Source organism: Ranitomeya imitator, chromosome 5 (genome assembly GCF_032444005.1).
Source record: "Ranitomeya imitator isolate aRanImi1 chromosome 5, aRanImi1.pri, whole genome shotgun sequence".
NCBI classification, from domain to species: Eukaryota; Metazoa; Chordata; class Amphibia; order Anura; family Dendrobatidae; genus Ranitomeya; species Ranitomeya imitator.
The window spans coordinates 583,578,655-583,605,561 of record NC_091286.1 but is presented as its reverse complement, the minus strand read 5'-3'; the positions used below and the strand labels follow the sequence as shown (position 1 = coordinate 583,605,561).

The window sequence follows — 26,907 nt, the reverse complement described above, 5'->3', positions numbered from 1 at the left end:
CGCCAAAGAGTATATACCGTACAGTTGCTAAGGTGGGGGCCTGAAATGGGATACTCACCACACACGGGGATGTGAACACACACACAAAATGTGCCACACACTACCATGTGCTTGAACACATATACCACTCTCAGCACACATTTCACCACACATACACCAACCTCACCACAAAAAAGTCGAAACACAAAAGTCGCCGCTCAAAACTCGCCACGCGCAAAACTCGCCACATGCAAAAAAGAGGCTCACGCAAAACTCGCCACAAGTCCAAAACTCACCTCATGGAAGACTCGCCACACGCAAAACTTGCACACGCGGAAAAATTGCCACATGTACAAAAGTTGCAACACATGCAAAAGTTGCCTCACACAAAACTTGCACATACTCAAAAGGCACCACACATAAAACTCGCCATGCGCAAAACTCGCCATGCGCAAAACTTGCTGCACACAACTTGCAACACTAACCTGTCACATGCAACTCAACACACAAAAAGTTGCTACATGCATGTTGCCACACAAAACTCATCTCACAAAAGTCGCTACATGCATGTCGCCACACGCAACGCAACACACACAACTTGACAAACGAAACTCGCCCTAAAACACACACAAGTCTGGTATTATCCTTCAAAAATAAAAATCTGATTAATAAGCAGACAAACTACAACAAATGTACCATATAGGAAATACGGCAGCTGTCAGTCACATAACCTGTCTATTATGTGTATGTGTGAGCTAATATATACTGCCAGGGGGAGGGCTTCCTGTTGGCTGGGGATTTATCAGGCTGCCAATTTAGCTCACAAATACTGAGGTAAAAATACTGAGCAAATAACGTGTGAACGAGGTCTAATACAGGAGGAGATGACACACAGGTATATACTATATACAGGGGAGATGACACACAGATATATACTATATACAGGAGAGATGACACACAGGTATATACTATATAGAGGAGGCGATGACATACAGGTACATATATATACAGGAGGAGATGACATACAGGTATATACTATATACAGGAGCTGACACACAGGTATATACTATATACAGGAGCAGATGACCTACAGGTATATACTATATACAGGAGGAGATGACATACAGGTATATGCTATATATAGAAGATGACATGCAGGTATATACTATATACAGGAGGAGATGCCACACAGATATATACTATATACAGGGGAGATGACACACAGGTATATACTATATACAGGAGATGACATACAGGTATATACTATATATAGAAGGAGATGACATACAGGTATATACTATATATAGAAGGAGATGTTATTCAGGTATATACTATATATAGGGGAGATGACACACAGCAGGTATATACTATATACAGGGGAGATGACATACAGGTATATACTATATACAGGAGATGACATACAGATGTATACTATATATAAGGGAGATGACAAACATGTATATACTGAGGTGATGAGGTGAAAATGAGAGGTGTGAGGTGAAAATGAAAAGGTGTGAGTGCAAAATGAGAGGAGTGAGGAAAAATAGTGGAGTGATCAGAAAATGACAGATGTGAGGTGGAAATGACAAGTGTTAGGGGGGAATGAGAGATGTGAGGGGGAAAATGAAAGATGTGATTGGGAAAATGAGAGGCGTGATGGGAAAATAAGAGAAGTGAGGTGCTATAACTAACCACAGATATTTACTATGCCCAGGCAACGCCGGGCTCTTCAGCTAGTATAGTATAAAAATCACAGCAGATCACCACCAAAGTGAGTGCCCTGCAAACACCGCATTATGTGTCAGCTTCCATGCTTCCTTGACTCCTGGAGAATAACATGGGATATCATGTCTGACTCTACTCAGTTCAAGTTTTTTGCTTTCTGAGAGGCGATAGGATTAATGTAAGACTTTCCTAACCAGACCTGCACAAGACACCATACATGTTACCAAATTATGTAAAAGCTACAAAAATCAAGAAAAAAAATATCTAAAAAATGTTTAATATTTTTCATCATCTAAATTATCTTCTTCAAGCTAATAGCTTCTATTGTTTAGTATTAAATATACTATATATATTAATCATTATGGGTTCTGCATTCCCTAGAGCCTGTACTGTACCTATATTATGTATACTGTATGTTACCTGAATATTCTGACCAAGGTATCTGGCACGGGATCAAGTCATCTACCGAAAAGAAAGAAGAGACAAGATATAATTTTAGAGATTTATAGGCACTTCAAAAATTACAAATTGAATTAAGGGCAAACCTAAGGATAGATTTTTTACAATATTGCACACATTCCACTTCACTGCAGTCTGTTCGATGATGCATGAAAATTGTTATCTGGTTTAAGGAAATATATATCTTGGTACCGTGTTAACCAGTAGATAGAAAAATATTTAGAATTGAGAGTCCTCAGTGGTTGATACCTTTTAATGGCTAAATGAAAAGATGGTAACAAATTGCAAGCTTTCCAGACTACTCAGGTCTCTTGTCTTTGCCTGATGAAGTGATCTGAGTAGTCTCGAAAGCTTGCAATTTGTTACCATCTTTTCATTTAGCCATTAAAAGGTATCAACCACTGAGGACTCTCAATTCTAAATATTTTTCTATCTGGTTTCAAAAACCTATTCTCAAATAACCTTTTTGGTGTTAATATATAATATAAGACTATTCTCAAGTTAGATATTCAAAACGGCATTGTCAATAAAATATCATAAATGTCTGATAGTTGTTGAACCCATCACTGAGACACAATAAATATCCACTGCTGCTGGCCACTGCATTTAAAGGGAATCAGTCAGCAGGTTTTTACTCCCTTATCTGAGACCAGCATAACGTAGGAAGAGAGACCCTAATTCCAGCAATATGTCACTTAGTTTACTGGGTGACGCAGTTGTGACACAATCAGAGTTTTAGCTGCAGCAAGAAGCAGAGCTCAGAAAGCTGATCCTGCCCACACCACTGCTAACCCCTCCCACACAAAACTGCCTCCACCCACACCACAGCTTTCTATGTACATTATCTGTTGATAGTGAGCAGCTAATCAGTGCTGGAGGTGTGTAGTCAGACCAGGAGACATGCAGGCAGTTAGTCCAGCAGTAATAATCTCATAAAGCACTAATTGTATTGAAACAATAGCACACAGCCTAAGAAGTGACACATCACTGAAATCAATGTCTCAGCTCCCACCTCATGTTGCCCTTAACCCCTTAGTGACCGAGCCAAATTTTTGAAATCTGACCAGTGTCACTTTATCTGGTAATAACTCTGCAACGCTTCAACAAATCCTAGTGATTTTGAGATTGTTTTTTCGTGACACATTATACTTTATGATAATGGTAAATTTTGTTCAACATTTATTGTGTTTATTTATAAAAAATATCAAAAATTTTAGAAAAATGTTAAAAAATTAGCAATTTTCTAAATTTGAATGATTATCCCTTTAATCCAGATAGTCATACAACAGCAAACCATTAATAAATAACATTTCCCACATGTCTGCTTTACATCAGCACCATTTGTAAAATGTTATTTTATTTTGTTAGCATTTTAGGAGGTTTAAAAATGTAGCAACAATTTTTCATTTTTTCAAAGAAATTTACAAAATTTATTTTTTTAGGGACTTATCCATGTTTGAAGTGACTTTAGGGGTCTCATATATTGGGAAACCCCCAAACGTGATACCATTTTAAAAACAGCACCTCTAAACATATTGAAAACTGCTGTCAGGTAGTTTATTAACCCTTCAGGTGCTTTACAGGAATTAATGCAAAGTGGTATGACAGAAATAAAAATGTGTATTTTTACCACCTAAATGTTGCTAACTTCTAAACAGATTACTACAGCTGTCAGACTCTAAGGCCGCTATTTGGTCATGAATAGCCATGGCAAACATCAGTACAACAAAATCATGATCTGAGGGCACCAATTGTGACAAAGAAGAAGCCCCCACACACTGTTAACCATTTATAATGATGTAGTCACTATTGACAGCAGCATCTAAGGGGTTAAACAGATTTAGATGGTGCAAATACTGATCGTGGCTGATACAGCAAGTTGTCAGCTATAGTGTACAACCAACAGATGCTGGATTGTCATCTGTATGGGGAGGCTATTCTCTTATATCTCAGGTCAGTTAAAAGACGTATTGGCGGTCATTAAGGGGTTAAAGATTTATGTATCACAGTACAACAACAGATATTACATATTTACAGCTCACACAGTATAAACATAAAATAGTACAATGAACATAATTACCTAAACTATATACCGCATCAGTGTGACCCTTAATGCACGTTTCAGCTATTCTTCCTCAGAATGGTTGAGCTGGCATTATGTAATATCTGTCTTTGTACTGTGATTTGCTTTATAAAATAGTAATCTCTCCATAAGGCTACTACTTGTTCTTCAGGTCTGTTGTGTCTCATGAATGGAACAGCTTGTTGTGTATTCTCTATGTTATGCATTGCATTCTGCTGTTAGGGAGAAGCCCTGCCCCTTGAAGTTTGTCCCTTCTTCTCTTCTGTAGTTGATGATGTTAGCCTTTGCTCCTCCCTTCTTTCTCATTATTAGTTTGCTGTAGCCATCTTTGGATGTACATGTATACTTCTCTGTTTGGATTACTCATTCCACCTGCTGCATTGTGTTTAAATATAAGATTTCAGAGAAAATAAACTCTGTTTCTCCTGGACTCTTACTACAAGTCAGAGTTGGCACTATCTGAGGATGCAACGCATGTGAGTACAACAATCATAAAGTTATCAAAGAGATTGATGGCTAAGGATTTAGAGATTCATACTGCCTTGAAGAGTCAGAATAATGTCTATCTGCAGAATGGCGGTTCAAAATTACGATACATAAATCTTTATTCAATATACCATGGCTGCCTTCTATGCAGCACACATCTTGTGAACGCTTTAGCACTTTACAGCATGACATAAGCTTCTCTGAGTTTTAGGGTTCAGCCATTTAGTAGCACGTAGCACTTTTTTTCAATTTGCAGCTTAATGGTTTTGCTGTCTTTACAATTTGAAAATGTTTGTCTCAATTTTTGCCTTATTATAATAATGAAGGGCAGTTTGATCATCCATATTTATACTATTATGATGTGATATCCTTATTTATAAGGTTCATATTTCTTGGCTGGCCCATAACATAGATGTTCCATTAGGACAGCATAACATGGTGCATAGTATTACGAACATACCCTTGGCCAAACTCCTGCACAGTATTTGTCATTTTTCATATGGTTTCTTTGACATCTCTGCTTTCTAAATTGTTTTATGCTTTTTCTTTAAATAAAATTGAAATATTTGTGATCATTATTATTTTTGTTGGAGGATCTTATTCTCAGTATAGGTTCCAAGTAATTGTAAGAAATAGTGGAATTCCACAATTTTTGTTTCATTTTTTTTGTTACCATGTTCACTACGGTAAAACTGGTAATGTGATTCTCAAGGTGAGTATGATTACACAGATACCAAAGATGTATAGTTTTTTTATTTAAGTGTTGAAAACAAATTCAGAAATTAGTAAAAATAGAAAAATTGTGCTTGTGATCACCATTAGTAATGAGCGAATATACTCATTACTCGAGATTTCCCGAGCACGCTCGGGTGACCTCAGAGTATTTTTCAGTGCTCGGAGATTTAGTTTTAATTGCCGCAGCTGAATGATTTACATCTGTTAGCCAGCATAAGTACATGTGGGGATTCCCTAGCAACCAGGCAACCCCCACATGTACTTATGCTGGCTAACAGATGTAAATCATTCAGCTCCGGCAAGAAAAACTAAATCTCCAAGCACTAAAAAATACTCGGAGGACCCCCGAGCATGCTCGAGAAATCTCGAGTAACGAGTATATTCGCTCATCACTAATCAGCATTTAACAGGTTAACAGCTGCTGGACTGAGCTCCGCTTCCCTCCATGGTTCTTAGAGGCAGATAATTCAGCCAGCATCTGTTGAGAAAGATACAGGCTCGGCTTGAGAGCCTGCACAAAGTTCAGGGATCTGACTTATGACATAACTACATCATATGTTGGGAAGGGATTAAGCCTTTCATCTACTAGCCAAATGGGAGAGCAGTATGTGTAAATACCATTTTAAAGGTATCCTTCTGAAAGTCCCAAGTTTGAGGAGCAAGGAAAAAAAGGAAGTTGTGTTGCCATGTTCCGATAGATTCCAGTCATTCAGGCGAGACCAGAGCACTAAACACTTAGGCTGCGTGTCCACGTTCAGGATGGCCGGCGGTATCGCCGGAGCGGCTTAGCCGCTCTGCGGTAAGCCCCGCCCCCTTTCTGGGACGCGATGATGCCGGATATGTTCATAGCACACATCCGGCATCATCGCTCCCCACCATAGGGCCCTGTGCTATATCTTGCGGCGACGCAGCGTCGCCGCAAGATATACGGACATGCTGCGATCTGAAAAGACGCGCAGCATGTCCGGAGTCGCAGGGCCACCGCGTGCGTGTTACCACGCATAGTGGAGACGGGATTTCATTAAATCCCCTCCACTATGCTGTAACATCTGGACGCTGCGTGTCTGACGCTGCGGCTCTATGCAGCGCCAGACACGCAGCGTTTCCTGCACGTGGACACATACCCTTATGGCTGCATGCAAAGTCGCTGAATCATCACTGTCTTTGCGCTTGTTTTTTGACTGTCTATCTCTGTATGTTTTTCAACTTTTTTGCTTGCACCCATTTCATTATTCTATTTTTGCCTTTTTAAAAGTCTGTTTTATATCTGTTTGCCTTTTTGTTTTCACCGCTTTGCGGTTCTAGATGTTTTACTGTAATTAATCAATTGCGACTTTTTAACAATTCACAAAATTTGGCACTATTTCACTCCAGCTCTACTACACACACCTGGTGTATAGTGATGAGAGAGTATACTAGTTGCTTGCGTCTCCCCGAGCACGCTCGGGTGATCTCCGAGTATTTGGATGTGCTCAGAGAATTCGTTTTCATCGCCTCAGTTGTATGATTTACGGCTGCTAGACAGGCTGAATACATGTGAGGAATGCCTGTTTCTTAGGGAATTCCCACATGTATTCAGGCTGTCCAGAAGCCATAAATCATGCAGCTGAGGCGAGGAAAACTAAATCTCCGAGCACATCCAAATACTCGGAGATCACCCTTGCAACAATGCTACTCGCTCATCACTACTTGTGTATTATCAAGTACATCAGACTTTTGGAACATTTTTTTACAACTTTGGTGCCAACAGTCACAAAAGCAGTTCAAGACCGAAAAAAACACCTTTTTTGACATTGTGCCAAATTCATAAATTGCATGCAACATTTTGATGGATTTGGCACCAAAAATGGCAACTAATACCACAAGACAAAAAAGAAAAGAAGATGAAGCCAGGAAATTATGGGCCAGTGAGCCTTACTTCTATACCAGGAAAAATCTTTGAACAAATTATTAAACAGCATGACATTGGTATTGTTGATAACCTGGTAAGGGCTTTACATATCTAAACTCCCCTTTCTCTAAACGAACCCTATTCCCACACCCAGAACTCCCCACCACCCAAATAACGACAGGATTCTGAGCTTGGATAATAATTGGCCACAGCGGCCTATATTGTAAAACGTACAAACACATAACAGTAAAGTAACCTGGGGAGGGTCCTTGAAGCTCAAAATCTGGTGTTAACCATACGAGAAAATTTGTGAACAGAACCAGACCATAATTTACTCTCAGCCGTTACACCACTGGCTCGCTCGAAAGCACCAAAATACCCCAAAGGGTTACCATTGTCCACTTAAAACTTGGGAATCCGGCCCACCGTTGCCAAAATTCTCCCAAATCACCAGACCCGGAACCAAACTTTATACCAACTGAAGAATCCATATCCCGACGGATCCCCCAGGCCAATTTAGCACTAACTTCAATGACCCCTCCCAATGCATAAAGCCACTATGACCCAAAAACGTTTTTTCAAGCAAAACACTCAACAACAAGAAAGAAAAAAGAGGTCGGGAGGGCTGGACTGCTCGATGGCCTCCAGAGCAGGAACTGAGTAACACCACCCCCTCCTTGCCCCATAAACCCCATCTTATGCATAATCCTCCTCTTTAGATAACCCTGCCCCCTACCCTTTTCCTCCAACCCCCCTGTCATGCCGGCTTACATGTACGCTGCCTGTGGGGGAGGGGGCGGCTCGCTCCAGCCTGTCCTTATATGTAAGTACTTGGATAAAGCCACAGTAATTAATCAGAGCCAGCATGGGTTTGTAGAAATTTACACAAGCTGAACATAGCAATACCTATATACCAGAAAAATAACACATCAATGAATATATGTAATATGCAATAAATGAGTGAATGATATATAGTTGCTAAGCAAATAAATGGTGGATAATCGAAAGTTTAAGCGAAACCGAAAAGAAAAGATGAACTTATGGTCAAATGGAAAAAAAACAGCGGACCAAAAATAAGAAGGTTAATGACACTCACCACATTATTATTACATAAATAGAGCCTTGGATTACACAAAATATATATTATAGAAAAAATCAATTGTTATAATAAAAGGATGGTTTGGTGTCAGAAAATACGTAATATATATTTTTTCCCATATATGCGTATAGCCCCTACTGTTTAAAAAACATAAGATATATGCCTAGAAGAGTAAAATATAAAAATAAATAGAAAGTAAAAAATAATAAAAAATAAATAAAGAATATTAATTATAAGCCCCGAAAACAAGTACCATAAAGGGTAAAAAGATGTAATAGGCGTATGCCGTGAATATAAATTTTTTTTATAAAAATATACAAAATATTATACAAGGCCAGTAGCTGTGCATGGAAAAAGGGGGTATAAAAATATCTATATATAACATACCCAGTAACATTGTAAGATCAAGGCAAATGTAAATAAAAAAGTGTTACACTGCAATAAAGAACGTTTAAGAAAAGAATAAGAGGACATATATCCTATAGGTACAATGAGGTGCAGCTCAGTATGGGGCATATACCTATAACGTGCAATGAGAAGCAGCTCAGGAAAAATAAGGGGGCATAAGCCAATAATGTGCAAATGAAAGTCAGCTTAAGAAAAATAGAGGGGGCATGTACCTTTAAGGTCTGCCAGTCCAAGCACAGGGCACACCCCAACGCGCATTTTGGAACTAAGTCCTTCATCAGGGTGTTTATAGTAAACAAGTCATGACAGATTAATCTAATTTCCTTCTATGATAGAATCACTGACTGGGTAGATCAGGAAAATGTGGTAGATATAGTATATCTCAACTTGAGTAAAGCATTTATAAAGTATCTCATACTATCTTTATGGAAAAAATGACCAGGTATGGGATTGACAAGGCTACAGTAAGGTGGATTCATAACTGGCTCAGTGATCGTGCTCAAAGAGTGGTAATAAATGGTTGCACATCAAATTGGAAGAGTGTTTCAAGTGGGAGGATGTATTAAAAGTAGCATAGAGTCAAGATCATGTGAATTAATTATTCTACTCCTTCTTGGTCAGACCTCATCTAGAAAACTGTGTCCAGTTCAGGGCACCAAATTAAAAAAAAAACTGGAACAAGTTCAAGGAAAAGAGCTGGTAAGTGGACTGCGAAGTATGTCCTACGAGGAACAGTTAAAGGATCTGGGAATCTTTAGCTTGCAAAAAGAAGGCTAAGAGCAGACTTAATAGCTGTCTACAAATATCTGAAGGGATGTCACGGTGTAGAGGGATCATCTTGAATCTCATTTGCACAAGGAAACACAAGAAGCAATTGAATGAAACTGAAAGGGAGAAGATACAGATTAGATATTAGAAAAAACACGGGAGGTGATGAGTTCTCCTTCAATAGAAGTCTTCAAACAGAAGCTGTACAGACGTCTGTCTGAGATATCTTAGTGAATCCTGCATTGAGCAAGGGGAAAAGCATGATGACCCTGAAGGTTCCTTGCAACTGTAACATTATATGATTCTATGAAAGTGACTTAAGAAAAGGTTAATGCTGAATTGAGGGTGATGTCCTGATTCATCATTTGTGGGTGTTTTAAATCACTTTCCTTTTTCATCTCATGGTATTAGTTACCATTTTTGTTGCAAATTCATCAAGATGGCACACACAATTCATGAATTTGGCGCAAAGCAATAAATGAGATTTTTATCTATCTTGAAAAATTTTGCAACTTTTGGAGCCAAAAGTCACAATTCGTGTCAAAAATTCCCAAAAATTGCTGCAAAAGTCTGGTGTACTCGAAGATACACCAGGGGTAGGGACTGGAGTGAAGCTGTGACAGATTTTGCAACTTTTTAAAAAGTTGCAATAGATGAATCAGGCGAAAACATTTCGAGTCGCTATACTCTGCCAACAAAGCGATAAACAAAGAAAATGCAGGCAAACACTCACTCATAAAGTAGAATTTAAAAAGGACACACAATCACACAAAACTAGACAAAAAACAGGCACAAAAGCCATGATGAATCAGGGTCTATCAATGTAATGCATAGTTTGTTGCATAGTTTGGTCGCAGAAGAAACTTGTGAGAGCAGATTATATGGGGTAATTCAACTTTTATCTACACAGAACATGAGGTACATGCATCAGCTTCTTAATACAACATAGCAGGAAGTCTAAATGACCTTTTACCAGAGAGAAAGTGAAACCAAAGTACAATAAGTATATGCATTACATTCAACTAAGCATATAACAGTAACAACATTGACATCTACTGTCACACAAGTGGAAACTCCTCCTGCACACAAATAAGTCTGTATTTGTTGCATATCTGCCAACAAACCCAACAATATTGGGCCACATTTTGGGCAAAAGTAAGTAAGTCTGTATCTGTTGCATATCTGCCAACACCCTTTCTCAACAGTAGGGACTTATTCAGTTAAGCCTAATTTCTTCATAAGTCTTTGACGTCTTTCAGCATTCAATGCCGTGGTGAAAATATCTGCTGTCATGTCTTCAGTTGGGCAGTACTCTAAAATTAAACACATCAATGTGTTTAGTTCTTGTTTAATTCTTTCCATCTGAGCAAGAACTACACATCCTTGATTGTCCTCATACATCTTTGTTGGTCCCAATTGTTGTTGTCCCAAGTCTGTTAGCAGTTGTCTTAACCATAGAACTTCTTGACTGGCATGTGCTGTGGCGACATATTCTGCTTATGTAGATCACAGTGTTACTATAGATTGTTTCTTACCAGTCCGACTAATTGGTCCGCCTGAGAGCAAGAAAAGAGAGCCACTGGTAGATTTCCTGTCAGTTGGATCTCCAGCCTAGTCTACATCAACATATCCGGTTAAAAAGCATTTCTCACTTGCAGGTAGTTTCAGTTTAACACTGCTAGTCCCTTTCAAATAATGGATTACTCTCTTCATTGCATTCCAATTCATTTTGTTTGGCTTTGACACCTTCCTGCTCAAAATTCCCACTGCTGCTGCAGTGTCTGGCCTTGTAGCAGTTGCAAGATATAATAATTTTCCCATTGCCTTTCTGTATTGTTCATTATTCGGTTACAGATTTTGTTCACTATTTCTTTCAGCTAGTTGGTTTCCATTGGAGACATTACTGGTTTTGCATCTTTCAATCCAAATGTTTCGATTATGTCTTGAATCATGTGATTTTTATTAAGAAGGAAACTCCCATCTTCTTCTCTTTCTATCTGTATTCTTAAGTACTGTTTCACATTTCCCAGATCTTTGATCTCGAAGTGTTGATCCAAAGTTTTCACTATCTCCACTTCATCCCTTTCTTTTTCAAAACAAACTAAAATATCATTCACATATATTGACTCTCATAGTTGTGGTCTACCTATGATGTCAATTATAGGCCTTTCATCTTTTTAAGTGGGAGAACTTGCACAATAAGTGGCAGACTAAATACTTTTTTTCCCACTGTAGATCCATCTATCTGTCAGTCTCTTTGTATATTGACAAGGTATCCATTTTTCTTCTTTGAAAATGTTCAATTATGAGTACTTCTGTGATTTTATCATTCCACGCTTTAGCGGCTCGTTTTAAACCATATATACTTTCCTGTAGCTTACAAACCATGTTTGGTTTCCTGTTATCCTGGGGGTTGTTCCATGTAAATGTCTTCTGTTAAGTCTCCATTCAGACATGCTGCCTTTACATCCATATGTTTCATCTGCATTTGTTTTGTTGCTGCAACTGCAAACAAAGTTCTGATTGTGGTGTATTTGATAACTAGAGCAAATTTCTCATCATAGTCTTCTCCATATTTCTGAGAATAGCCTTTAGCTACGAGTCTTGCTCAGCATCGATCAGCTATGCCATCTGCTTGGTTTTTTACTTTAAAAACGAATTTACATCCAGTAGCCTTTTTTGCTTTTGGTAGCTCTGTCAGTGTCCATGTCTTTGAATCATGCATGGATTTTATTTCTGTTTCTGCAGCCTTTATCCATTTGTTGGCCTCTTCTTCTGAAAGTTGAGATATGGCCTCCCAAGATGTAGGTTCATAAACTTTATTTGTACTTGCCTTGTATGAAAGACATTGAAGTGGTCTTTCCTTGTTTTCTCTTATTGAGCGTCTTGGTACCGTGTCTGTATGGAGCTGTACTCTTGACTTTCCATTTTTTTATTTTCATCGATTTCCACTTCTTTCTCATCAGATGTTTCTGAGATTATATCACTGTCGTTTCTCTCATTTTTCGTCTCCAGTGATGTCATTATGTCATCATTTAGATCTTCAATGAATGTTACACTGTTACTCACTGTGATTCTGTCTGTTTTGGGATCTAGTTAATTGACTTTGTCAAATAGTCAGCTAATATTTGTTCAAAAACTTCACATTTGTTCTTTATCAAGTACGTGACTGTGTATCTTGAGTAGTCATCTATGAAGGTCACCATATATTTATTACCTCCTGATGTGGTCACTTTCATGTGTCCACATACATCAATGTGTACCAAGTTAAGTGGTCTTGTGCTTTTTGTCTCACTCTCTTTAGATACAGATACTCTTGTAGCTTTAGATTTTATACAACATTCACATTTTACAGTAATTGAGAAATAGGATATCAATAGATCTTTTGTCAAATTCTTCTTTTGTATCACCATTATACTCTCAGGATGTCTGTGTCCTAGGTGTCTATTCCACATGTGAATACAATTCTTGTGATCATGTGTACATAACTTCATCTGTTCCTTTAATATGTCTAGATTATATAATTGTTCACCTGCTTTGACATTAATTATTACCTTATCTCCCGCTAGGATTGTACAATTGTCATCTTTGAATTTTACAGTAAGTCCTTTGGCTGTCAGATGCTTTACGGATAACAATCCTCCTTCTAGTCCTGGAACATATAACACATCCTTTACTAGTAATTTAGAATTATGCCCAAATCTATCAGGACAGATTAGCATTCCTTGTCCAATACCTTCTGCGGTTATTTTACTCCCACCTGCAAGATAAATTGCTTCCTTCTTATTGTCATCAAGTTCCTTCTATGATATTCATCTATAAATCTGGTCTTTACAAACTCTAGTGAAATGTCTGCTTCGGGTCTTGTCTCTAATGCATTTATCAGAGCAGTGTATGAATCTGGTAAACTGCACAATAATATTGCTGCTATATGACTTTCCTTAATGTCTTCACCGACTGATCTCAGCTGTGTTACCACCTCCATCATGGAGTTTATATGCTCCTGCATGTCTTTCCTTGCACTTAATCTCATCTTGTAAAGTTTTCTTAGCAGGATTAGTTTGTGATTTAAGCTGGATCTTTCATGTAGCTTTCTCAATGCTTCCCACATTCCCTTTGCTGTATTCTCATTCCTTATGTGGATTAACTTATCATCCTTCACTAATAAGCTGATAGTAGCTCTTGCTTGTCTGTTTTTCTTATCCCATGCCTGATTATTATCATTAGGTCTGTCTTTAGTGATTACCTTCCATAAATCATCTTTCGACAATAACATCTCCACTTTGAACTTCCGTAACTGATAGTTGTCATTGTTCAGCTTAGCTACTGTGAGTCTCAGCTCTGAACTGCTGCTCATCATTAACTTATTTGTCTGTTTGGAGAGAATTTCTCTGAAGTATTCTTTTGCATTCACCAAGTCCTTTTTGTCTTCTATGCTGGGCCCATAACCTGTTGCATAGTTTGATCACAGAAGAAACTTGTGAGAGTCGATTATATGGGGTAATTCAACATTTATCTACACAGAACATGAGGTGCATGAATTAGCTTCTTAATACAGCTTAACAGGAAGTCTGAAGGACCTTTTACCAGAGAGAAAGTGAAATCAAAGCATAGTAAGTATATGCATTACATTCAACAAAGCATATAACAGTAACAACATTGCCATCTACTGTCAGAAAAGTGTAAACTCCTCCTGCACACAAATAAATCTGTTTCTGTTGCATATCTGCCAACAAACCCAACAATATTGGGCCATATATTGGGCAAAAGTAAGAGGTACATGATAGATCAAACTGAAAATGAATTACAGCTAAAACATTTTGGGCGCAATGCAACAAAACTTTCATGTCAGAATTCTGACTTAAAAGCTTCAAAAATTGCAAATTTTCCACCCATTTTGTCAAAGCAGGGGCTGCAGGGAAACGTTGCAACCTCCGCTTGTCAAATCCATGAGGAGCCATGGCGTGAATAACTTGATGATTTGGGCCCTTTGAGTATAACTGAAGTTACCTTTATTGTAGTACTCAACAACTGATAGGACCAGTCCACATTTCAGTGCCGTGTGCATGTTTTCTATATCGATAGCTACTGCCTCAGCTTTATTTCTCTGTATATTGTGAAAGAAAGGCATGTTACTGATGTCTGCAGCACTCCCCACCTCTGCTCACTATCACTAGGCCATCACATATGGTTTTTATTCTTTGCTAGTAAAGATCACCTACCAGAATCATTTCGATGCACCCCAGTGCAGTTGATGGCTCTGTGCATTTAATGCCTCCACCACTTACTGAGGACCAGTCATCACATTTTTTCTTCTCATTCTTGCTCTGCGGACACCACCGTATTTCCTGGAGAACTCGAGGAGGATGAGCTCCTAGTGTGAAATGTAATTGCCATCATAAGAATATTGCAACAAATACATTAGAGCTTGTTAAACTTCTGTAATATCAGAGTTACTCCACACATATGTCTCGTACCCTCGATTTTTTTCATGCCATTAAATAATTCTTGTCCTAAAAAGAGATAAGTGTCCATTGCTGATGGAAGAGCAATGAGAGCGGTGGTGGTGTCTTCAAACAGCAAGTCCTTCCCATGAGTGGAGCTGAATAGTTTGCACTCTTTTTTCTGAGATTAGATAACAGTGACAACAAAAAAATAACATAAAACACCATTAACTACAAGTCACTAATAACTACAAAGCTTTAATAGAAAAGTGACTTACGAAAAGCTTAATCTTGAAACATTCAGTTGTTAATGGATGAAGGTCTTTCAATCTGGTAACTGTTTTTTAAAGGGGTTTCCAAGATGAAATTGATGACCTATCTCTAGGGAGACAAACTACATGACTCAGTATCAGCCGCTAAACTAAGGGTACCGTCACACTGAAACGACACTGCAGCGATACGACAACGATGTCGATCGCTGCAGCGTCGCTGTGTGGTCGCTTGAGAGCTGTCACACAGACAGCTCTTCAGCGACCAACGATCCCAAAGTCCCCTGGTAACCAGGATAAACATCGGGTTACTAAGCGCAGGGCCGCGCTTATTAACCCGATGTTTACCCTGGTTACCAGCGTAAACGTAAAAAAAACAAACATTACATACTTACATTCCGTGTCTGTCCTCCGGCGCTCTGCTTTCCTCTGCACTGTCAGCGCCGGTCAGCCGTAAAGCAGAGCGGTGACGTCACCGCTGTGCTTTCCGGCTGGCCGGTGCTGACACAGGATGCAGGAGGAGTGCAGAGAAGCAGAGCGCCGGGGACAGACAGCTGAAGGTAAGTATGTAGTGTTTGTTTTTTTTACGTTTACGCTGGTAACCAGGGTAAACATCGGGTTACTAAGCGCGGCCCTGCGCTTAGTAACCTGATGTTTACCCTGGTTACCAGTGAAGACATCGCTGAATCGGCGTCACACACGCCGATTCAGCGATGTCAGCGGGAGATCCAGCGACTAAATAAAGTTTCAGACGATCTGCTACGACATACGATTCTCAGCAGGGTCCCTGATCGCAGTAGCATGTCAGACACAGCGAGATCGTAACGATATCGCTGGAACGTCACGGATCGTGCCGTCCTAGCGATCAAAGTGCCACTGTGTGACGGTACCCTAAGTATAGAGCTGCAGTGTTCTGTTCTGTACAGCTCTGGCATAAAGTAAGAGACCACTGCAAAATGTTCATTTTGTCTGATTTTTCTCTTTATAGGTATATTTTTTAGTAAAATGTAAATTGTTAATTTACTCTATAAACTTCTGACAACATGTCTCCGATTTTCCAAGCAATACATTTTGTATTTTTTTCTAAAAAAGAGAAATGGTCAAAATAAAAAAAAAACAGTGCTTTCAGACCTCAAATAATGCAAAGAAAACAAGTTCATAATCATTTGGAAACAAAATACTAATGTTTTAACTCAGGAAGAGTTCAGAAATCAATATTTTGTGGAATAACCATGATTTTTAATCACAGCTTTCATGCGTCTTGGCATGCTTTCCACCAGTCTTTCACACTGCTTCTGGTGCAAAAATTTAAGCAGTTTTTCTTTGTTTGATGACTTGTGATTATCCATCATCCTCTTGATTACATTCCAGAGGTTTTCAATGGGGTTCAGGTCTCGAGTTTGGGCTGCCCATGACAGGGTTTTGACGTGGTGGTCTCTTAATTTTTGCCAGAGCTGTATATTGCTTATTGTGGCCACTGCTGGAGCAGATGTCAGCTTATTGATGGGGGTGCCTAGCATCAGACCCTCGCCAATCTAATATTAATGGCCTATCCTAAGCAGGGGCGGACATTTCATTGGTGTAACCTGTACAGCAGCACAGGGGCCCAAAAGGTAATGGGGCCCACTTTCATCTCCAAAACATGTGTAATTGTGCATTATAACGAGCTATAGGACTGCAAAGGGCCCATATAATGTTCTTACATTCTTACATAGGGGCACTTTTCTGTCTGTGTCCGTCAGTGATCCTAAGTATAGGTCGTCAATATGTTAGTCATGGAAAATGACTATAATGGTGGTGTACTAACCTTAATATATGTTTACATGTGTTGCATTTGACATAGCTTATAGATTTGACCATGACTGGTGTTGTTAGGTACAGTCTCCCACAAGACACTAGTCCTTTTGTTCTACCACTAGAAGAATGCATGCAAGCTGACCACCTGCATACCCGTTAATCACACTTGTCTTTTATGACTATAATCATACATATATTGTTACCTGAGCCTGAAGAAGATACTCGGTGATATCCTTCATCTTGTCTCCGGAGCTTCTGGTCACCACAGCATGTCTGGGGATTCTTCCAAAGTTACAGATTTTGTATTGGCTTAGTGGTCTTCTAGTATTGTCTGGACACAACAGCTCAAAATTGTCTGAGTATTGCCCTGAAGAACAATACATGGAATTAATATGAGTAACAGATATATTAAAGAGCAGCTGTCGCCAGGTCAAAAGTGACAAGTTTTTGCTCCTATCTTATTTACCCTGGCGTGGCGTGATCTTCTGAAAGCGCTGATGTCTGCCATATAAAATCTACACTAAAGCCAAAGTCATATCTAGGCTTCATAGGAGATCGTCTATTTTCCAATTGACAGCAAAACTATTGTATTGCAGTGTAAATACTGAAGTATTGCAGTGTACTGCATCACCACTTAAGAGTTCGGAGGTTCAAGTCCCATAAAACGACTAATGAAAAAGAAAAGACATTGTATATACATTCATGTCCCCCTTGTTGGCACCCTTGAAATTGTTCCAGAAAATTCCCAGAACATTATTGTATTTACACATGTTTTGTTATACACATGCTTATTTCCTTTGTGTGTAATTCAACAACATAAAAAAAAATAGAAAAAAATGCACATTGGATGTTATTTCACACAAAACCCCCAAAATGGCCCCTACAGTTAAATATGGGGGAGATTCAAAGATGTTTGGTGGTTTTGTTGCCTCGGGCACTGGGTGCCTTGACTAAGTGCAAGGCATCATGAAATCTGAAGATTACCAAAGGATTTTGGGTCGCAATGTAGTGCCCAGTGTGAGAAAGCTGGGTTAGCGTCCTAGGTCATGGGTCTTCCAGCAGGACAATGACCCCAAACACATTTCAACAAGCCCTCAAAAATGGATGGAAACAAAGCGGTGAATTGTTCTGAAGTGGGCAGCAATGAGTCTGGATCTAAATCCCACTGAACACCTGTTGAGAGATCTTCAAATTACTGTTTGGAGAGGGCACCCTAAGGCTATATTCACACTTTGCGGATTTTGCTGCGGATCCGCAGCGGATTTGACCGCTGCGGATCCGCAGCAGTTTCCCATGAGTTTACATTTCAATGTAAACCTATGGGAAACAAAAAACGCTGTGCACATGCTGCAGAAAAATCCGCGCGGAAACGCTGCGGATTACATTCCGCAGCATGTCACTTCTTTTCTGCGGATTTTCAGCTGCTCCAATAGAAAACTGCAGTTGAAAATCCGCAGAAGAAAACGCAGTAAAAACCGCGATGGGTTTTCACTGCGGATTTTGCAATTCCGCTGCGGAAAAATCCGCAGTGGAATCTGCAAAGTGTGCACATAGCCTTACAATATGAGAGACCTGAAGCAGTTTGCAAAAGAAGAGTGGTCCAAAATTCCAGTTGAGATATAAGAAGCTTGTTGATGGTTATAGGAAGCGATTGATTGCAGTTAATTATTCCAAAGTGTGTGCAACCAAATATTAAGTTGAGGGTGCCAAAAATTTGTAACATATGTAAATGCAATAATTTTCCAGGAACAATATCAAGGGTGCCAACACTTTCAGTCATGATTGTATATATATATGTACGGTGAATGCTGAAACAGGAAAAAAAGGCAAGAATTTTCTTTTTTATTCTATAACAATAACTCCCTACTTATATATGGTAAAAAAATGCAATTAAAGCATTGTATCTAAATCAACCCACCGCGAAAAAATGCCGTCTTTCAGCTCCACTGACAAGAAAATGAAAACAATCTCAGAAAATGGTAACACAAACCAATATTTTTTTTTTTTTTACAAGCATCAAAAAAAAAAAAAATGTCACTACTTAAATAAGTAAGTATTACTGTATTTTTACTTTCTGGGAGAATGATGTTGCCAAGTACCGTATATACTCGAGTATAAGCCGAGAATTTCAGCCCATTTTTTTAGGCTGAAATTGCTCCTCTCAGCTTATACTCAAGTCATACAAATGGGTCGGCAGGGGAGGGGGAGCAGCAGCTGTCTAATAATACTCACCTGCTCCTGGCGCGGTCACTGGACGTCCCTGGTTCTCCGGGTGACGGCAGCTTCTTCCTGTAGTGAGCGGTCACATGGTACCTCTCATTACAGTAATGAATATGGACTCCCATAGGGGTGGAGCTGCATATTCATTACTGTAATGAGCGGTACCATGTGACCAGTCAATACAGGTAGAAGCTGCCGGCGCCAGAGAACCAGGGACTGCACCGCGCCAGGAGCAGGTGAGTATAACGCAGTGTGCAATATTCACCTGTCCCCCGTTCCACCGACGGCCGCCGCTGTGTCTTCCCAGTCCTCTGCATTAACGCTCAGGTCAGTGGGTGCGGTGACGCGATTAGTGTGCGCGCCGCCCTCTGCCTGAACGTCAATGCAGAGGACAGGGAAGGCACAGCGGCAGACATCGGTGGAACGCAGACCGGTGAATATAGCAAGTGCCGGGGACCTGAGAGGTGAGTATGTCATTTTTTTTTTAATCTCAGCAACAGCATATGGAGCATCTTATGGGGCCATGTGCAGCGTTATATGGGGCAAATATCTCTATGGAGCATCTTATGGGGCCATATGAGGCATTATATGGGGAAAATATCTGTATGGGGCCATGTACAACATTATATGGGGCAAATATCTGTATGTGGCCATGGCAGCATTATATGGGGCAAATATCTGTAAGGGGCCATGTACAGCATTAGGCCGGGGTCACACTAATGAGTTTTACAGACGTATGAGAGGCGCAAAAACTACGCATTGCACACGGACCAATGATTCTCTATGGGGCAACTCCTATCTGCCGTATATTTCTCTGCCATATTTTACAGGCGTAGAAAAAAGCAGCATACTGCACAAAAAATCTGCCAATGAAAGTCAATGGGGCGAGAAAAATACGGATTACACACGGACCAATAGTGTAACTTGCGAGAAATACGCATCGGTGTTCTATAGAAAAGCCGGCAATTCAGCGCGGTGTACAGTAAAATCACACTGACAGGTTAGAATAGAATAGCTAAAATAAATGTCTACACATAGAATAGGTATATATATATATATATATATATATTTTGGGAATTTTTCTGAATATTTTCTCACGCTCGAGTTCATCTGAGGTTATACCAGCAGGGGGTGCAGCACCGCAAGTCTAGGTAGCTACGTTTCCCTGCTTTCCATTCATTCCCCAGTTTTTATAGGGAGGGGCGGCTGCATTAGCAGGCTCCTGCTTGTAAAATTATTTAATCCCTTCAGATGGATTTACAGCGTGGGACAAGACTGAACGACGGAAGGTATGGGATATTGTTGATTTTTTATTTTAACTTTGTTTCAGGTGACAAGGGTCTTCAATTGGATTGAGAGTATAATAAACTATTACAACACCCTGTGTCTTTATTTCAATTAAATACTTTTTTCCTAATGTGTGTGTGTTTTATTAACCATTTACTACATAGTAACATAGTAACATAGTTAGTAAGGCCGAAAAAAGACATTTGTCCATCCAGTTCAGCCTATATTCCATCATAATAAATACCCAGATCTACGTCCTTCTACAGAACCAAATAATTGTATGATACAATATTGTTCTGCTCCAGGAAGACATCAAGGCCTCTCTTGAACCCCTCGACTGAGTTCGCCATCACCACCTCCTCAGGCAAGCAATTCCAGATTCTCACTGCCCTAACAGTAAAGAATCCTCTTCTATGTTGGTGGAAAAACCTTCTCTCCTCCAGACGCAAAGAATGCCCCCTTGTGCCCGTCACCTTCCTTGGTATAAACAGATCCTCAGCGAGATATTTGTATTGTCCCCTTATATACTTATACATGGTTATTAGATCGCCCCTCAGTCGTCTTTTTTCTAGACTAAATAATCCTAATTTCGCTAATCTATCTGGGTATTGTAGTTCTCCCATCCCCTTTATTAATTTTGTTGCCCTCCTTTGTACTCTCTCTAGTTCCATTATATCCTTCCTGAGCACCGGTGCCCAAAACTGGACACAGTACTCCATGTGCGGTCTAACTAGGGATTTGTACAGAGGCAGTATAATGCTCTCATCATGTGTATCCAGACCTCTTTTAATGCACCCCATGATCCTGTTTGCCTTGGCAGCTGCTGCCTGGCACTGGCTGCTCCAGGTAAGTTTATCATTAACTAGGATCCCCAAGTCCTTCTCCCTGTCAGATTTACCCAGTGGTTTCCCGTTCAGTGTGTAATGGTGATATTGATTCCCTCTTCCCATGTGTATAACCTTACATTTATCATTGTTAAACCTCATCTGCCACCTTTCAGACCAAGTTTCCAACTTATCCAGATCCATCTGTAGCAGAATACTATCTTCTCTTGTATTAACTGCTTTACATAGTTTTGTATCATCTGCAAATATCGATATTTTACTGTGTAAACCTTCTACCAGATCATTAATAAATATGTTGAAGAGAACAGGTCCCAATACTGACCCCTGCGGTACCCCACTGGTCACAGCGACCCAGTTAGAGACTATACCATTTATAACCACCCTCTGCTTTCTATCACTAAGCCAGTTACTAACCCATTTACACACATTTTCCCCCAGACCAAGCATTCTCATTTTGTGTACCAACCTCTTGTGCGGCACGGTATCAAACGCTTTGGAAAAATCGAGATATACCACGTCCAATGACTCACCGTGGTCCAGCCTATAGCTTAACTCTTCATAAAAACTGATTAGATTGGTTTGACAGGAGCGATTTCTCATAAACCCATGCTGATATGGAGTTAAACAGTTATTCTCATTGAGATAATCCAGAATAACATCCCTGAGAAACCCTTCAAATATTTTACCAACAATAGAGGTTAGACTTACTGGCCTATAATTTCCAGGTTCACTTTTAGAGCCCTTTTTGAATATTGGCACCACATTTGCTATGCGCCAGTCCTGCGGAACAGACCCTGTCGCTATAGAGTCACTAAAAATAAGAAATAATGGTTTATCTATTACATTACTTAGTTCTCTTAGTACTCGTGGGTGTATGCCATCCGGACCCGGAGATTTATCTATTTTAATCTTATTTAGCCGGTTTCGCACCTCTTCTTGGGTTAGATTGGTGACCCTTAATATAGGGTTTTCATTGTTTCTTGGGATTTCACCTAGCATTTCATTTTCCACCGTGAATACCGTGGAGAAGAAGGTGTTTAATATGTTAGCTTTTTCCTCGTCATCTACAACCATTCTTTCCTCACTATTTTTTAAGGGGCCTACATTTTCAGTTTTTATTCTTTTACTATTGATATAGTTGAAGAACAGTTTGGGATTAGTTTTACTCTCCTTAGCAATGTGCTTCTCTGTTTCCTTTTTGGCAGCTTTAATTAGTTTTTTAGATAAAGTATTTTTCTCCCTATAGTTTTTTAGAGCTTCAATGGTGCCATCCTGCTTTAGTAGTGCAAATGCTTTCTTTTTACTGTTAATTGCCTGTCTTACTTCTTTGTTTAGCCACATTGGGTTTTTCCTATTTCTAGTCCTTTTATTCCCACAAGGTATAAACCGCTTACACTGCCTATTTAGGATGTTCTTAAACATTTCCCATTTATTATCTGTATTCTCATTTCTGAGGATATTGTCCCAGTCTACCAGATTAAGGGCATCTCTAAGCTGTTCAAACTTTGCCTTCCTAAAGCTTAGTGTTTTTGTGACTCCCTGACAAGTCCCCCTAGTGAAAGACAGGTGAAACTGCACAATATTGTGGTCGCTATTTCCTAAATGCCCAACCACCTGCAGATTTGTTATTCTGTCAGGTCTATTAGATAGTATTAGGTCTAAAAGTGCTGCTCCTCTGGTTGGATTCTGCACCAATTGTGAAAGATAATTTTTCTTGGTTATTAGCAGAAACCTGTTGCCTTTATGGGTTTCACAGGTTTCTGTTTCCCAGTTAATATCCGGGTAGTTAAAGTCCCCCATAACCAGGACCTCATTATGGGTTGCAGCTTCATCTATCTGCTTTAGAAGTAGACTTTCCATGCTTTCTGTTATATTTGGGGGTTTGTAACAGACCCCAATGAGAATTTTGTTACCATTTTTCCCTCCATGAATTTCAACCCATATGGACTCGACATCCTCATTCCCTTCGCTAATATCCTCCCTTAAAGTGGACTTTAGACAAGACTTTACATAGAGACAAACCCCTCCTCCTCTCCGATTTTTACGATCCTTTCTAAACAGACTGTAACCCTGTAAGTTAACTGCCCAGTCATAGCTTTCATCTAACCATGTCTCGGTTATTCCCACTATGTCAAAGTTACCTGTAGATATTTCTGCTTCTAGTTCTTCCATCTTGTTTGTCAGGCTTCTGGCGTTTGCGAGCATGCAGTTTAGAGGATTTTGTTTTGTTCCAATCTCCTCACTGTGGATTGTTTTAGAAATGTTCTTACCTCCCTTCTGAGTATGTTTTCCTGGGTCGTCTATTATTGGATTAATAATGGATAGGTGTCTTATTGACAACTCTCCATTATTAACCTGGCTGAATGTCACCTTACAATAGAAAGGTGACATTAACTCTTTATTACCCCATATCCCACCGCTACACGGGAGTGGGAAGAGAGAGGCTAAGTGCCAGAATAGGCGCATCTTACAGATGTGCCTTTTCTGGGGTGGCTGGTGGCAAATGTTTTTAGCCAGGGGGGTCCTATAACCGTGGACCCTCTCCAGGCTATTAATATCTGCCCTCAGTCACTGGCTTTCCCACTCTGGTGGGGAAAATTGTGCGGGAGCCCACGCCAATTTTTTCCGTGATTTAACCCTTTATTTTAATAGCTAGAGCCCCCAAATTTTGCACACAGACACTTGGAACATTATTAGTGAAGAATATGTTAAAAAATAAGAGATATGAAATGGTTTACTGTATGTAAACCATGTCTCTCATAACCTGTCGGGTTTGGGAAGCAGATAGCAAAAGCCGGCAATTGAATTACCGGCTTTTAAAGGGAACCTGTCACCCCGTTTTTTCAGATTGAGATAAAAATACTGTTAAATAGGGCCTGCGCTGTGCGTTACAATAGTGTATGTAGTGTACCCTGATTCCCCACCTATGCTGCGAAATACATTACCAAAGTTGTCGTTTTCGCCTGTCAATCAGGCTGGTCAGGTCAGGTGGGCATGGTGACATCGCTCTTTTCTTCCCCAGCTTTCCGTTGGTGGCGTAGTGGTGTGCGCATGTCCGTGCCGAATCCACTGCGCGCACGTGAAGAAACAGCGCGCGATCTGCTCTATTACCCCTGTCATTGGTGGGGGCGGCCATCTTCCTGGGGCCGCGCGTGCGCAGATGGAGTGCTCTGCTGCACGGGGCTTCAGGAAAATTTGCCGCGGGATGCCGCGCGTGCGAGTTTGCATCTCGGCTTCAGGAAAATGGCCGCCGCGATCTCCATCTGCGCACGCGCGGCATCCCGCGGCCATTGTCCTGAAGCCCCGTGCAGCAGAGCACTCCATCTGCGCACGCGCGGTCCCAGGAAGATGGCCGCCCCCACCAATGACAGGGGTAATAGCGCAGATCGCGCGCTGTTTTGTTTCTTCACGTGCGCGCAGTGGATTCGGCACGGACATGCGCACACCACTACGCCACCAACGGAAAGCTGGGGAAGAAAAGAGCAATGTCACCACGCCCACCTGACCTGACCAGCCTGATTGACAGGCGAAAACGGCGACTTTGGTAATGTATTTCGCAGCATAGGTGGGGAATCAGGGTACACTACATACACTATTGTAACGCACAGCGCAGGCCCTATTTAACAGTTTATCTCAATCTGAAAAAACGGGGTGACAGGTTCCTTTTAAGCTATGTAGCGCTGTATTAAATATAAATATATATGTGTCTCACTGATTATATATATATATATATATAGACTGTATATATGTTTTCATGAATATTTGAGCCCATGGATCCATTGTATGTCCGTTTTGCAAGCCGGCGAGTGTGACTCCGGCCTTATATGGGGCAAATATCTGTATGGGGACCATGTGCAGCATTATATGGGGCAAATATCTCTATGGGGCATCTTATGGGGCCATAATCAGCATTTGTGGAGCATTATACGGGGCAAATGTGTCTATGGAGCATCTTATGGGGCCATTATTAACCTTTGTGCAGCATTATATGGGGCATATTTTAACCTCTTTAACCCCAAGGGTGGTTTGCACGTTATGGACTGGGCCAATTTTTACAATTCTAACCACTGTCCCTTTATGAGGTTATAACTCTGGAACGCTTCAACGGATCCCGGTGATTCTGACATTGTTTTCTCGTGACATATTGTACTTCATGATAGTGGTAAAATTTCTTTGATATTACCTGCGTTTATTTGTGAAAAAAATGGAAATATGGCGAAAATTATGAAAATTTTGCAATTTTCCAACTTTGAATTTTTATGCAATTAAATCACAGAGATATGTCACACAAAATACTTAATAAGTAACATTTCCCACATGTCTACTTTACATCAGCACAATTTTGGAACCAAATTTCTTTTTTGTTAGGGAGTTATAAGGGTTAAAAGTTGACCAGCAATTTCTCATTTTTACAACACCATTTTATTTTAGGGACCACATCTCATTTGAAGTCATTTTGAGGGGTCTATATGATAGAAAATACCCAAGTGTGACACCATTCTAAAAACTGCACCCCTCAAGGTGCTCAAAACCACATTCAAGAAGTTTATTAACTCTTCAGGTGTTTCACAGGAATTTTTGGAATGTTTAAATAAAAATTAACATTTAACTTTTTTTCACAAAAAATTTACTTCAGCTCCAATTTGTTTTATTTTACCAAGAGTTACAGGAGAAAATGGACCCCAAACCTTGTTGTACAATTTGTCCTGAGTATGCCGATACCCCATAAGTGGAGGTAAACCACTGTTTGGGCGCATGACAGAGCTTGGAAGCGAAGGAGCGCCATTTGACTTTTCAATGCAAAATTCACAGGAATTGAGATGGGACGCCATGTTGCGTTTGGAGAGCCACTGATGTGCCTAAACATTGAAGCCCCCCACAAGTGACACCATTTTGGAAAGTAGACCCCCTAAGGAATTTATCTAGATGTGTGGTGAGCACTTTGACCCACCAAGAGCTTCACAGACGTTTATAATGCAGAGCCGTAAAAATAAAACAAACATTTTTTCCCACAAAAATTATTTTTTAGCCCCCAGTTTTGTATTTTCCCGAGGGTAACAGGAGAAATTGGACCCCAAAAGTTGTTGTGCAATTTGTCCTGAGTGCGCTGATACCCCATATGTGGGGGGTAACCACTGTTTGGGCGCATGGGAGGGCTCGGAAGGGAAGGAGCGCCATTTGGAATAGACTTAGATGGAATGGTCTGCAGGCGTCACATTGCGTTTGCAGAGCCCCTAATGTACCTAAACAGTAGAAACCCCCCACAAGTGACCCCATATTGGAAACTAGACCACCCCACAAACTTATCTAGATGTGTTGTGAGAACAGAGCCGTGAAAATAAAAAATCCTTTTTTTTCCCACAAAAATTATTTTTTAGCCCCCAGTTTTGTATTTTTACAAGGGTAACAGGA

At 40.1% G+C, this 26,907-nt stretch overlaps 1 protein-coding gene across 1 annotated transcript in view; it reads right to left on the bottom strand.

Moving 5' to 3' along the window:
- Positions 1-26,907, bottom strand: part of LOC138638528 (saxiphilin-like) — a 194,266-nt gene that overhangs the window by 62,916 nt on the left and 104,443 nt on the right. Inside the window, exons 10-14 of the mRNA XM_069727906.1 lie at positions 17,347-17,510; positions 15,111-15,258; positions 14,856-15,007; positions 14,644-14,740; positions 2,125-2,166 (exon numbers count right to left, since the gene is read on the bottom strand). Coding sequence (XP_069584007.1) covers positions 2,125-2,166; positions 14,644-14,740; positions 14,856-15,007; positions 15,111-15,258; positions 17,347-17,510 — 603 coding nt within the window. The remainder of the gene's footprint in view (positions 1-2,124; positions 2,167-14,643; positions 14,741-14,855; positions 15,008-15,110; positions 15,259-17,346; positions 17,511-26,907) is intronic.